We start from the raw sequence: 13,873 nt of genomic DNA on the forward strand, positions 1-13,873 counted from the left end.
AGAGCTTGGCCTTGGGCAAAAAGGAGAGAAGTACACAAGGGGATATTCTACGGAGAGGAGACCAAGCAAAGTTTAGTGAGCTCTAGGACTCCTCTCTAAGTCTGGAGGGTTTGATCCTCCCTGCCAGTGCTATGGGAGCTTGGGGAGCAGTGGCTGAGGGAGAGTATAAGGCAGGGGTGTTAAGCCAATTTTAACATACCCTGTGTTTCATCATCTGTCAAATGTCTTCATTGCCAGCTCCCAGATTGGGCTCCACCAACATACAATATAAAAATGCCTTCTTTGAAACTATAGATTCAGGGATGCCCTGGGTAGCCTTCCTTGGATCTTGTCTAGCTTGGGATTCTGGACTCTGAGGTCTTGCAGAATGGAGTTTTTGGGAATTAGAACCTTTTACAACTTTTTTTTTTTTGAAGATAGTTGGCGTATGACATTATATTAGTTTCAGAAGTACAACATAATGATTCACTATATATGTATATGTGAAATGATCACAACAATATAACATCTGCCACCATAATCAGTCACAAATTTCTTTTTTTTTGTGATGAGAACTTTTAAGATCTACTCATTTTGCAACTTTCAAACACTCAATACAGCGTTATTAACTATAGTCCCCATGCTGTACATTACATACCCAGGACTTATTTATTTTATAAGTGGAAGTTTTACCTTTTGACCACCTTCACCCATTTCATACACACTAAACCCAGGGTTTTGACTTATAATGAGCTCCTTTCGCCTATTCTCTGAGGAGCTGCAGACCAATCCTTCCCAATCAGCAGCCTTGCTTGCCATCTTTAAATTTATATTAAAGAATATGGTATGGTGTTAGTGGCTATCTGTCTTAAACAGAAAAAAATGACTTGACAATATTTAGCTAGCTAAGGGGCATCTGAAGACAGGTCCCAGTGAGCAAACACTAAGTATACCATTAGCTCATGACAGGGAGTGGGAAGACAACATGATATTTATCCACTTATTTTACAGATGTCATTCTCATTGATGGTAGTATTCTCAAAGTTCTTCTTTCCTAATAGCAGATAAATAAATAAAAATGGATTTAAATGAAATAACATCACCATTCAAAAACACCTAACAGTATATATTCACATAGCTTCTCTACTTTTACATTTTTAAGGTGGTCTCTGTTTCCTCTGATAATGCTTATGTTGTTTATAAACCTTTTTCTTCTTTTTTATTTTTTGCTTTTTAGAGCTACACCTATAGCATATAGAAGTTTCCATGCAGCATATGGAAGTTCCCAGGCTAGGGGTTGAATTGGAGCTGCAGCTGCCAGCCTACACCATAGCCACAGAAACTTGGGATCCAAACCGAGTCTATGACTTACCCCACAGCTCAGGCAATGCTGGATCCTTAACTCACTGAGCGAGGCCTGGGATTGAACCTGCGTCCTCATGGATACTAGTAGAATTTGTTTTTGCTGAGCCACAGTGGGAACTCCCCAAACCATTAAAATAAGCTCACATTACATTATTTTAAACTCAAATGATAATAAAGCAACACTGTCTTGTTTGTTACATGAACTAGATGCTATTTCAAGTATTACTTCAGTTTTGTGTGTTTATTAGCTATATAAGAAAGATCCTGTAGTTCTCTTATGGCTCAGCAGGTTAAGGATCCAGTGTTGTCACTGCCATGGCCTGGATGGCTGCTATGGTGCAGTTTCAATCCTTGGCCTGGGAATTTCTACATGTCACAGGTGAGGCAGAAAGAAAGAAACAAAGAAAGAAACAAAGAAAGAAAAACAAAGAAAGATTCTTAACTTGGTGTCTCTGGATAGCTAGATGGGTCTAATAATATACTGAAATCTATGAAACTTTTATATGTAAAGAGATGGTTCAAAATTTTCACCATATTCTAAAAAGGAACCAGAAGTTCCTATTGTGGCTCAGCAGTAATGAGCCCTACTAGTATCCATGAGGACGTGAGTTCGATCACTGGCCTTGCTCAGTGGGTTAAGGACCCAGTGTTGCTGAGAGCTGTGGTGTAGGTTGCAGACGTGGCTCAGATCTGGCTTTGCTGTGGGTGTGGTGTAGGCCAGCAGCGGAAACGAATCCTACTAGGAACCATGAGGTTGTGGGTTTGATCCCTGGCCTCACTCAGCAGGTTAAGGATCCAGTGTTGCCAAGAGCTGTGGTGTAGGTCACAGACGCGACTCAGATTTGGTGTTGCTGTGGCTGTGGTGTGGGTTGGCAGCAACAGCTCTGATTAGACCCCTAGCCTGGGAACTTCCATATGCCACCAGTGCGGCCCTAAAAAGACAAGCCAAAAGACCAAAAAAAGCAAAAGAAAAAAAAAAGGAAAAAATAAAAAGGATCTCTGATTTTACTGATTTGAAAGCCAGTAGTGAGATACAGCACTTTCCTTTTTAAGATTTTTTTAAAAATTTTAACAAAATTTAAAAATTAGAAAAAATTATGTATGGGTTATCACTTAAAAATAAATTACAAATACATGTAAAAGCCACATCAGCTAATCAATCTCCTTATATTTACCTTTAATTGAGGTCAAGGTGAAGAATAAAGATGATTCATTTTATGAAGGGTTTTAACCAAAATATTCACGTTTTTCCTCTTTCGATCATTAAGTCCATTACTTAATGGCCTATGAAACCTAAGCACTCTTTCTTAACTATGTGACCCAACTCCTTTATAAGAAGTCTAATGAGAGAAAAAGTCTTGTGACAAGTTCAGCAATGAAAACAGCCAGAGAAAAGAATGAAAAACGTCTACTTGTAAAGAGTAAACTAAAAATATGAGAAACGCCATAATGGCAATCCACAGATATAGAAAGGGTTATGGAGAGGGAGGATAGATGAAACTACTTGTTGATAATGAACAAATCATGTCTAAAATATTTTTTGGACATGCCTGAGGCATTTGGAAGTTCTCAGGCCAGGGACTGAACTTGGACCACAATAGCGACCCAAGCTGCCCAATGACAATGTCAGATCCCTAACCTCTTGTGCTGCAAGAGACCTTGTAAATTTTTTTAGATTTAAAAGATGTATTAAATTACCACTTGTTGGGATTGGTTTGGTAACAGAAATGCAGCAGTTGGTATATTTAAAGAGCTTTTGGTGAATTTTTAAAGTATAGATTATACACCTAGTAAAATCTAAAGATGTAAAATTGAGTGAATATGACTCTATGTGTTTAGTAAATCTCATGACTGTATCCATACATTTTATCTCATCATTTTAAACCATCAGATTTCTAACCATCTAAAATGTATTAATGGAAAGAGACAAGTAGGTATTTCTAACTGAAGAGAAATCTTTTTCATGGAGATGAGTCAACTGGATGCAAGGGGATTACGATACAATGGAAACTATTTTGCAACCTTAGTCAAGATATTCTCTATTATGAAGGATAAACTATATACATAAAAGCACCCTACAATGTTGTAAAGAGGTGAAAATTGGAGCAAGTGCCAAGAATTTCTTCTTAAGGGCTGTACTTTTTGGAGATCTAATCACCACACTTTAGGCTATGCCTTGGTAACAAGCACCTCTGTTTCATTATGTTGGCATCTAACTGGAAATATACTCATACCACCTTTGATACAGTGTGTTCAAGATATCTTTTGTACATACTTTATAATTACACTGAAGAATATGAAAGTTAGGAGAAATTCTGAGTTATTGTATAGGTCTGTCCTGCTTTCCTCCAACCAACTCTTTTTTTCTTTGAAATAAAAATATCTACATTCATACGTGCTCTGTCATTTGCAGATGCAATGTTAAGTTCACAAGATGTGGCAGGAGTTTAAGCACTATATTAAACTGTGAAGTATATTTTACCCACAGTAGTTCAAAGCCCAGAATTTGTGAATCTTTTAAAATTAACTAGGCTGTTAAGATCCCGTCACTCTGGCAGCAACCCAAAATAGCTGTGCCTTTAACAAAAGAATTCTGTAATAAAACGAGATTTTACATGCTGAAACAAAATATTTTACAATATCTTTCTCCCAATTGCTCATTTTAGTAATATTTGTGGAATTTAAAACCCACACACATACATACAAATGTTCCCACAAAAGATCATGTTAAGTTTTGGGTTAACTTCAGAATTATCAACTTTTAAATCATTCTTAAAATGAACACTTTTGATTTATTTTCTTTAAGGAGAAACCCAAGTCTTGAAGACTTTAAGGCATATATTTTTAATTGCTGTAACAAACATGACTAGGCTAACTTTAATCAAAGGGGACTTGTGAGCAGTTTTCACACTACATATGTGAACGCCTCTTAGCAAGGAGGATTAAATTCTGCCTCAGCCTCTCTTAGGTCTCCAAATATGTGCAATCATTTGTGACATCTGCTATACATTAGTCCTTTACTGCTAGGGACAGAATTTAATTTGAATCAAAAGGGAAAAGTTATTATAAGGTTATTACCGGGTCTAATAGAACCCGAGGACAGTAGGGTGTCTGGCCTCAGCAGACCAACTGGAACCAAAAACTGGTTTTCTCTCCGTAATTTTGACCTGTCCTTCTCTCTGTACTTTGGCTTTATTCCTCTCTCATTAGAGTGGCTTTGTCCACATAGTAGAAAATACGGCAATGCCTAGTTTCTATGTTCCATATCTTACAGCTTTAGTCCCCAGAAAGTCCTCATTTTCTCAGTTCCACTAACCAAAACTCCTGTGGGAAGTCTTTGAACGGCCTGGCCTGGTCACTGAGGCTGGGGAAAAGGTATTAAGATGGGGCCTCACTGAGGTAGGTCATTTCCTCTACATGATGCCAATCATGTGTGTGTTTTCACAGTGTGATGACATGACAACTCTGTAGTTTTTTTTTGGGGGGGGGGGGAGAAGGTGAAGATCCTTGGGAGGGCTGGAAGTCTAGATGACTGGAGGCAGGCCTATGGTGGTGGTTGAGGGAAAGAGAGAGAGGATGTAAAAAGTAACTGCCCTTCCCTGTGTATACGTAAACTTGTGCTGCTTATTCATTGCTTCAAATGCTGTCTTGGTAACACCATACTTCAAAGTGTTCTGCTGAAAAGGTGCCAACTGGATCTTGTGCCCAGCAGGGCAACTGCCCTCCTGCTCCCTGCCAGCCATACTGCCACAAAACAGTGCTCAGCATATCTCAGCAGGGCCAGCTGCTTACAGCTGCTATTTTCTTAGATTATGCTGCTCATTAGGCATCCAGATAACATTCTGTGCAACTGATTTTCAGGTCAGAGGTTATCATCCAAAATATGATGAAGTTGAAAAACTTCAAGAGCCAATTTCCTTGGCAATGATTATGGAATACATAGGAAAAATTAAAGCTATTCTTTTTGAATGATGATTCTAACGTGGGTCACGATCAAAGACATGTTATCTTTGTGCTGAATCCATTCTCTTTCTTAGCAACGGGAGAAATCTCAGTGAAAATCAGAAAAGAAAGCAAACAAAACCTCAACTTCTTTTGTGAGGGGTAGCTATAATCTATAGCTAGTAGATTATAAAGCTTGAGTCTGGAGCTGTTCAGTTTAGCAGTTGACGGAAATTTTATTTGGAGACAGTCCCCAAATTCAACTAAAGTTGTGCATGTAACTAGAAATGCATCTGATAAGACTTAAGAAGAATGAAGTGGATAGCATTCTAAGGTTGGAAAACTTTGCATTAATTCTACCATTCTAAGTGTCTGAAAAATGATTTTAAGTGTCTTTGACACCAGCTCTACCCCACTTTGTAAATCTGACCAACTCTTTCTCTTGAGAATAGCGGAGAAAGGGGAGATAGATGAGACTGAGATCCTTAGTGAACATTTAGGGAGAGAGTAATATTACATTTCTTCTCCTCTCAAACTTTTTTTAACCAGGGAAAATTCAAACATATACAACAGTAGAGAGAATAATGTACAGTGAACTCTCATTCATCTGTTACTCAGTTAACAATGATCAACTCACAGCCAACCCGGTTTTATCTAAACTCCAATCTTTACCCCTAACACTGCACTAAATTTTTTGAAGTGAGTCCCAGAATCATATTTAATCCACAACTACTTCAGTATATAGCTCTAAAAGATTTTTAAAAACCATAACCACACCATCACTGTTTTGCCTTAAAAACATGGTAATAATTCCTTAATGTTATCAATATTTAGTCAGTGTTAAAAATTTGCCCATTACTCATAACTGTATCCGCAGCTAGTTTGTTAGAGTTAGGATCAAAATAAGACACATTGCATTTAGTTAATATGTCTCATATCTAAAGGATTCTCTCCCTCTTTCCCCTTATAATATATGTCCTACATAGCTTCCTACATTCTTCACTTTCCTGACAGCATCTCTGTAGTGTGATTTAACATGTTCCCCCGTCTCCTTACTTTCTGTAAATTCATATAAGATCTAGAGGCTTGAGAGGATTCAGGTTTTGATTTTTTGGAGCAAATATTTCATGGATGTTGCCATGTACATAATATCTGGTTGTCCCTCTTTTTATGATTTAGTAGTCACTTATGATAGCCTAAGTCCTTTACTTCGTTAGGGTTGCAAAATGGTGCTATCCTATTTCTGGTATTCCCTCTTCATTTGTTGATTGGGATGTTATTTCTAAAGGGAAGATCTCCTACCCCTTTCTTGCTACTGTCTTAGATAATGTTAGCATACCATTCAAACTTTTCTCTGCCTTGATGTTTTCAATTAACAATATGTCCAAGAAATCACCTCCTAACTATATAAAGAACTGTATCTCATTCCTTTTACGGCTGCATATTTATCCAACCAGGTCCCAAGTAATGTACACTGGTGTTGTTTCCCGTCTTTTCTTCCTTTTTATTTTTTGGATTTATTTATATGTCAATCATCATCTAAAGACAATCATGGAGGACAAAAGTAAAATTTTACCAAAGGAAAAAAAATCTAGTAAGATGCTCCTATTCACTGAAGCATGAATATGATTACAGAATCTTGTTTTTTCAACTACTTCATGCTCAAAATGTTAGAAAAGGTGAGTCTTCAAAATCATATTTTCTGCTTCCTGTATTTGCCTCTGTTCTTTCCATTTTTTATCTTGCTCTGCTTTAACCAGCCTTTAAAGGCCCCCAGCCTCTAGCAGCTGTAGTCACAGCTCAATCTCTCCACATCTCTAAGGGGTTTCATGCTACAGAACTCACCTGGCTCTTCTCTGAAGCCTGGTGACTGGAGCTGACTCATACTCTGGTGATCACTGCCGCTGTTAACACTAATGTGGTATTAGTAAGGGCGGCAGCAGCACTAATGGGGCTGGTAGTTGGGCTAAGGTCAGCTCACATTAGCAGCAGTCATGGCCTTAGGAAGTGATAAGAGGAAAATCAGGACTCTCATTTATCCTAGTGATTCAAACCAGTGTGGTCCTCAAAATCAATTTTTCATGTACATGGTATTGTGCTAGGACTAGCTTCTGATTTTTAGATCACATGCTTACATGCCATACAGGTTTCCAATATAGAGATATTATTCTTGGCTCCTGGTTTTTAGTCTTATTATCCTCTCTCAAAAATGAATCTACTCTTAGGTCCTGAAATATCAAAATCATGCAAATGCCTTTGAAATGCTCATCTTCAGCTCAGACATCACTCCAGGCACCTACCACCCACCTGCCTTTTTTTTTTTTTTTTTTTCCCATGCCTGTGGTTTGTGGGAGTTCCTTGGCCAGAGTTCAAACCTGAGCCACAACAATGACAATGTTGAATCCTTAATCGCTAGGCTGCCAGGGAACTCCATACCATGTGTCATCTTGATTTGAAAACTGCCTGCCTTACTAACTCATTTTCAAGGATACACCATTCTCCTAGTTATCCAAGCTTGAATCCATTGATAATATATCCCTCTTTCTTTGTCCCATTACACTTAATCTAACCACCTGGCCTGGATTAGATATTGATTTACCTTGAGCCATGGGAAATGACAATCCTACCCAGAAGGAGCTAACTAATGGGTTATGGTCGGGTTGGAGGGGATTCTTTAAGTGCTGTGCTATGGCTGCATCCTATGGATACACACAATAGATAAAAACTTTGCTGGTATGCTGGTCAAGTGCGAACATTTATTAGAACTAGTGAATATTTGCAAAAAAAACCCCAAAAAACAAAAAACAAGTCTAGGAGAAAAAAAGACCCCAAGGGCCAGGAAAAATGTGTCCCAATTAACAAATGAAACTGATTAAATAAGCCTGGCTCCTCTTAAGAGAGATCAGATAGATGTGAGAGGGGCTTAAATCACGACCCAGCAGAAACACTAAAGGGATAGGTATTATGATAACCAGAAGGAATGAAGTCCACAGTGAGAAATCATGTCCACTTTTAATACTTGAAAGGCACTCACAGAGCAGGATTAGAACTGTTGATCTTGTGAGCCTCTAGAAAGTAGGAGACAGGTTTTTGCTCAGTAAAATAAAGAAATACATGAATAATTTATAAGCCAACCAAATATGGAGATAGCTCCAAGAGATAGTGAGTAAATGATCACATGACAGGGGTACTGTAGATTTTATTCAAATACTGGAAAGAAAGTCTGTTTATGTGGCAGAAAATAACTTTGAGTATGTTACCACTGTCAAATCTCCCCTATTTCCTTTACTTGTACTTGCACACATACTTCCTTTCTGTTTTAATGAATGAACTACCTGGGTTCCTGAGATCAGTCCTCCTATTTATACACTGGTTTCCTTTCCCTTTTTCTTAAATGGAGATTTGCTGCCACAGTTATTTCCCCACATATAATCAACTTTTCCCACGAGCATAAGAGCATATTGCAATTACTCATTTTAAAGCACAACCCTCCCTTATCTCCATATCTGCTTCAACCTAGCATCAGTGAAACTCTTTTGAAGAGTTGTCTTTATTCACCATTCTCCACTTCTCCCATTCTCACTTAAGCCCATGCCCATGAGACTTCTGACCTTCCATTGAACCGCTCTGTGAAAATCATAATCCAATGGTTAGTCCTCAGTTCTCAATTTACTTGATCTATCATTTGATTATCAGTCACCCTCTGCCAGTTTCTTCAGTGGACAGGAGAACACCCCACACTCTCTACTCCAGCTGCACTGGCTTCCTGACTGTTCTTAAACATGAAAAGCTCTGTTTTGTTCAGAGCACTTGCTCTTATTGTTCCCCTTCTGGAATGCTGTTCTCTTGGCTAACTGCCCAGTTCAGGTCTTCACTCAGATTGCACCCCTCCCCCCCTTTAAAAAATTTTTATTGGAATATAGTTAACTCGCAAAGTTGTTTTAATTTCAGGAGCACAGCCAACTTCAGATGTCACCTTTTTAGTGAGATTTTCCCTGGCCACCTTCATTTAAATCTGCTGTGCCTCCCTATAATCCTTTTTTCCTTTCCAGCTTTATTTTGCTCCCTCTCTGTTACTGCTATCTAAAGTATTACATTTTAACTTATTTTGTTGATTTTCTTCCCCCCTCCACCTCACAAAAATGAAGCCCACAAAGAGTACAGACTTTTGTTTAATTGTTTGCTAATGTGTACTAGTGCCTAGAAACTTACTTGGCAAATAGTAGGTGCTCAATAAATATATGTTGAATGAATGAATGAGGGCAAGTCTGATATTTGACTTAATGTTAACTAAAGTTAGGACTTCAGTCCTAACTATTTGGTTTTTGACCAAAAGTGGAGGTTACACCTTCAGGCAGGTGTTATATTTAACTTTACATTGCATATACTGCTTACGCAGACTGTTAAGACTTACCAGAAACTGCAAAAACAAACAAATAAAAAAACTATCCCACAAGCTTCAGAACCAATGAAACTATATGCTCATGTTGTAATCTAGATTCAGGAGAGCTAGCTTTGACTACTACTGATTTGAACTATGCTTTAGGCTAGCCTTTCACAAAATGGTGTTGCACTAAATACCTAGTAACCAAATAGAAACAGTAGAGATTAAGTAGAGATTAGAGTAAAATGGAATGTTAAACAAAGCCCTCAGCTGTGATACTATTCTATATTCCAGAGTGGTTGCAAATAATTCCCGAAAGTATTCGAAGTGTAAACTCAGGTTGTCCTTTGGCCACCCCTCTCTTTCCTGACCCCATCAACTACCCTGGAGCACACTAACCCAGGGCTCTCTGCAGAGGTATCTTTAATTCAGGTGAGGCATAGCTAGTTCAGATTCCAAGAACACCATCCAACACTGAGCTCTGCAAAACTACAGCTCCAAAAAGGCTTTCTGACTAATGAATGACTGATCAGGGGTGCTGGTACTTTAAAAAAGTACTCCAGGTAAAGTTACACTGTTTTCCCAAGGCCTCAATGACTGCCTGGTCTGTCAGTCAAATCCATTAGCTTTAGACTCCTCTGTTACAGAAGTTCAGATCAGCAACAGTACAACATTTCTTTTCTACTTTCTTCAAAAAACATCAGCAGCACTTGATCTGCATTCCTGGTCCTCTGAACAACAAACAAAGCAGTTACAGGTTATTGTATGTACGCAGGATAATGTGTGATTTGTGAAAAAAATGACACTTTGAGAAGCAGAAAAATCTACTTTCCAGAAATATGTTCAGAGATGGAAAGTAAGGGTTCTGTATAGCAGAAACTGGCATAACACTGTAAATCAATTATACTTTAATTTTAAAAAAGGGGGAAAAGAAAGTAAGGGTTTTGTAAGAAAAAACATTATGTAAAAAAGAAAAATTGCTAGTTATTTAAGAAAAAGCTGCAGTTGGTTTTGATTTTATAATTCAGGAAGTATTAAATGATAGATACATTTTAATGTAAGAACTTTATACATTACCTTATTTAATAGCATTTATGTATCAATTTAGTAGTTTTTTTTTTTTTTTTTCCAAAATAAGAATGACTTCAGACTATCAAGCTCTAAGTATAGGTCCTTAAGCTTTTGAGGAATTAAAATATACTTTTAGAGGCTAGCTTCAAGATTCAGTGTGACAAAATATAACAATAAAGACTTTTCAGTATGCTAATATTTGACTGAAATATGAAGCTATAGTTACAAATACACCAGCTCTGAATCCTAAGAATACTGTGAAGCCAGTATTTCTTTAGGGAAGGAGAAGGGCTACTCAATTGAACTCAATTCATTTAGGAAAACCTACAAGCAAGCCATTGTTCCATGTTCTTGGGGAAGAGGGGAAATAAAGACAACATGTAGGAAGGATTCAGAAGGAGGAATAAAGAGTTCCCGTCGTGGGGCAGTGGTTAACGAATCCGACTAGGAACCATGAGGTTGCAGGTTCGGTCCCTGCCCTTGCTCAGTGGGTTAACGATCCGGCGTTGCCGTGAGCTGTGGTGTAGGTTGCAGACGCGGCTCGGATCCCGCGTTGCTGTGGCTCTGGCATAGGCTGGTGGCTCCAGCTCCGATTCGACCCCTAGCCTGGGAACCTCCATATGCCGCGGGAGCGGCCCAAGAAATAGCAAAAAAAAAAAAAGACCAAAAAAAAATAAAAAAGGAGGAATAAGACAATTGTATAAATGTTTCTTAAAAAGTGAAATGAAGTAACTGGCATATGACAAACAAAAAATGCTGGGGTGGGAGAATAATACTGATGATAATAACAGTTATCACTACTACCACCTCCTCCACCGCCGGCTGATTCCCATGTAGTAATCTAGTGTTCTATGTCCTCACAGGTCTAATCTACCAGAGTCCGGTGAGGTAGGCAGCATTCTCCTCCCCCTCCCCCCCCCCCCATTTCTAAGTCAAGAAACTGACATATGAAGCATTTAGGTAAATCTGCCCATTATCACACAATCGGGAAAGTGGTGAATCCAAATTTAATTCTGTATCTGCATGACTCCAGTGCCTTTGCTTAATAACCATATATCAGGCTGCCCCCCACCGATGTAGCTCAGGTTTGGAAGAGAAAACGCCTAATGGGAGCTCAGTAACACCAAAGAGTAGACCATTAGTAATGAGCTTTAAAGCCATATGAGAATGTGAAGACGGTGGCACCGGCAGTGAGGCACTCCACAGGAAGGCACACTCCTGAGCAAGGCGCAGATGTGGCACAGACAGGGTGGGCTGTATTCAGAGACACGAATGTAGTCTCCAAGGACTGGAGAGGTTTCCAAACTGTGCTCCTACAGCCTCCGTCTCCTCCTCAAGTATCTTAGGCACCGAGGAAGGATGGGAAGGAAAAGACTAAAAGTGTAGGAACAGAAGTGATCTAAGGGAACAACTCAGCTTAGTGCCATAGGACAGAGTCTGGGAGAGACAGGAAGTCAAAGAATCTAAGACAGTTCACATGAAAACTGGAAAAGGGTCTGAACTCTGGCAGATGGGGCAGAAAGGCCAGGGAAGTCAAGGCTTTAGACTGGATTGGAGATGAGGAAATAGCGAGATCAGCCTGTGGAGGGAGGGAGAGGCAAGGCTGCCAGGCTTTGAAAAGTGAATTAGGAATGAGGAAGTGGAGGCAGAAGGTGTGCCAGACCTTTAAGAACTTTGGTGGGAAAAAGGAGACAGGTTGTAACCTAAGAGTAACAATGATCTAAAGAAAGTTTAAAAAGAACACACTCTCCCAAAGTGGGTGTAAAACAAGAAATGGTATTTCCAGAGTTAATTTTTAATTTCCTGAGTTCACTGCTATAGGAATTCCAAACCATTTTGGCATTCATATTCTGGCATGTGTATGAACTTAATTGCAGAGATAAATGCAGTAGCAGTGCAGACAGAAATCAAATGTCCTCTGTAAAATTACTGGAATGGTTACATTAAGTTCTCCTCAAACTCCTAATCCCCCAACAATTTCAAAAACACAATGGTTAAAGGTCTTTCCTCCAGTGGGTAAAGACAGGTGCCCAAAATGTAGCACAGAAAAGTTTGTTGAATGAACACTAGCACACAAAAAACCTAGTAAATACAATAGCGATTATTCAAAAACTTCAGATCTCCATTATCAAATAATTTTCTTTTGCATTCATCTTTTATTTGCTTTACCTTAAGTCACCCCCTAATCATGCTGACATCTACTACTGATGATTATATTAGACCTAAAAGTGTTCTTAAACAAATGAAAAATACTGACTTCCATTCCTAAAAGTCCTGCTTCCAATTTTCAGGAGGAAATTAAATAATGTATAAATCAAATACTGGGCCTAAGCCCAGACAGCTGAACATCGTTTTGTCCTTTCAAGGCAAAGAGGAAGTGTCTGCTATGGCAGGGGCATGCCAAGAGAAATAAAGCTTAACCTCAGCCCCATGTGAAAGTGATTTTATATAATCGGGGGTGTCTACAAATAGGTTAAAAATGGGACCACATACTAACAGGGAACTTTCCATGGAAGTTAAAAAATGTATCAAGATATAACCCCCCACCTTAAAAACAAAATATGTTTGGAAAATGACATGGCCTTAGAAATTCTATATAAAGGCAGTAGAGGAAAGGGAAAGTAAGGGGGAGGACAGAGCTGACAAGCTGAAGGGAAATTAAAACGTGTTTCCGTTTAGCATTTACTGTAGTCACAATGTGATTTCTTTGTAATTGCAACTGCCAGATTCAAAATGATATATTTGTGTGAAGAGGAAGAGAAGGAAGGCGGGGAAGGGGAGGTAAGAAGGGAGGGAGAGGGGAAGAAAGGGACAGAGAAAATGAATGACTACAAGTGTGTGGGTAGAGTGGCAGATGGTGAAAAAATTATTTAGATCAGTTATTTTATCCTGTAAAGGGCCAGAGAGCAAATACTGTAGGCTTTGTGGAGGACACCGTCTCTCCTATAACAACTCAAATCTTTCTTGTTGTGTGCAAGCAGCCAAAGGCAGTATGCACATGAATGAGTTGTGGCTGTGTGCCAGTACAACTTTCCAGACACTGAAATCAGAACTTCATGTATTTTCCCTCTTCTTTTGATTTTTCTTCAATCACTTAAAAACATCAAACTATTCTTAGCTTATGGGCCTTAT

General features: G+C 38.8%; 1 protein-coding gene across 2 annotated transcripts in view; it reads right to left on the reverse strand.

The window, feature by feature from the left end:
- SPATA5 (spermatogenesis associated 5) overlaps positions 1-13,873 on the reverse strand; it is a 320,569-nt gene that overhangs the window by 9,158 nt on the left and 297,538 nt on the right. Inside the window, exon 16 of one of the 2 annotated variants that reach the window (XM_047798608.1) lies at positions 522-1,033. The exons of the other annotated variant lie outside the window; for it this stretch is intronic. Within the exon in view, the coding sequence (XP_047654564.1) occupies positions 980-1,033 (54 nt within the window). The 3' untranslated portion in view covers positions 522-979. Of the gene's footprint in view, positions 1-521; positions 1,034-13,873 lie in introns of those variants that run through there. 2 annotated transcript variants of the gene reach the window in all.

The sequence above is a fragment of the Phacochoerus africanus genome, chromosome 10 (assembly GCF_016906955.1).
Source record: "Phacochoerus africanus isolate WHEZ1 chromosome 10, ROS_Pafr_v1, whole genome shotgun sequence".
NCBI classification, from domain to species: Eukaryota; Metazoa; Chordata; class Mammalia; order Artiodactyla; family Suidae; genus Phacochoerus; species Phacochoerus africanus.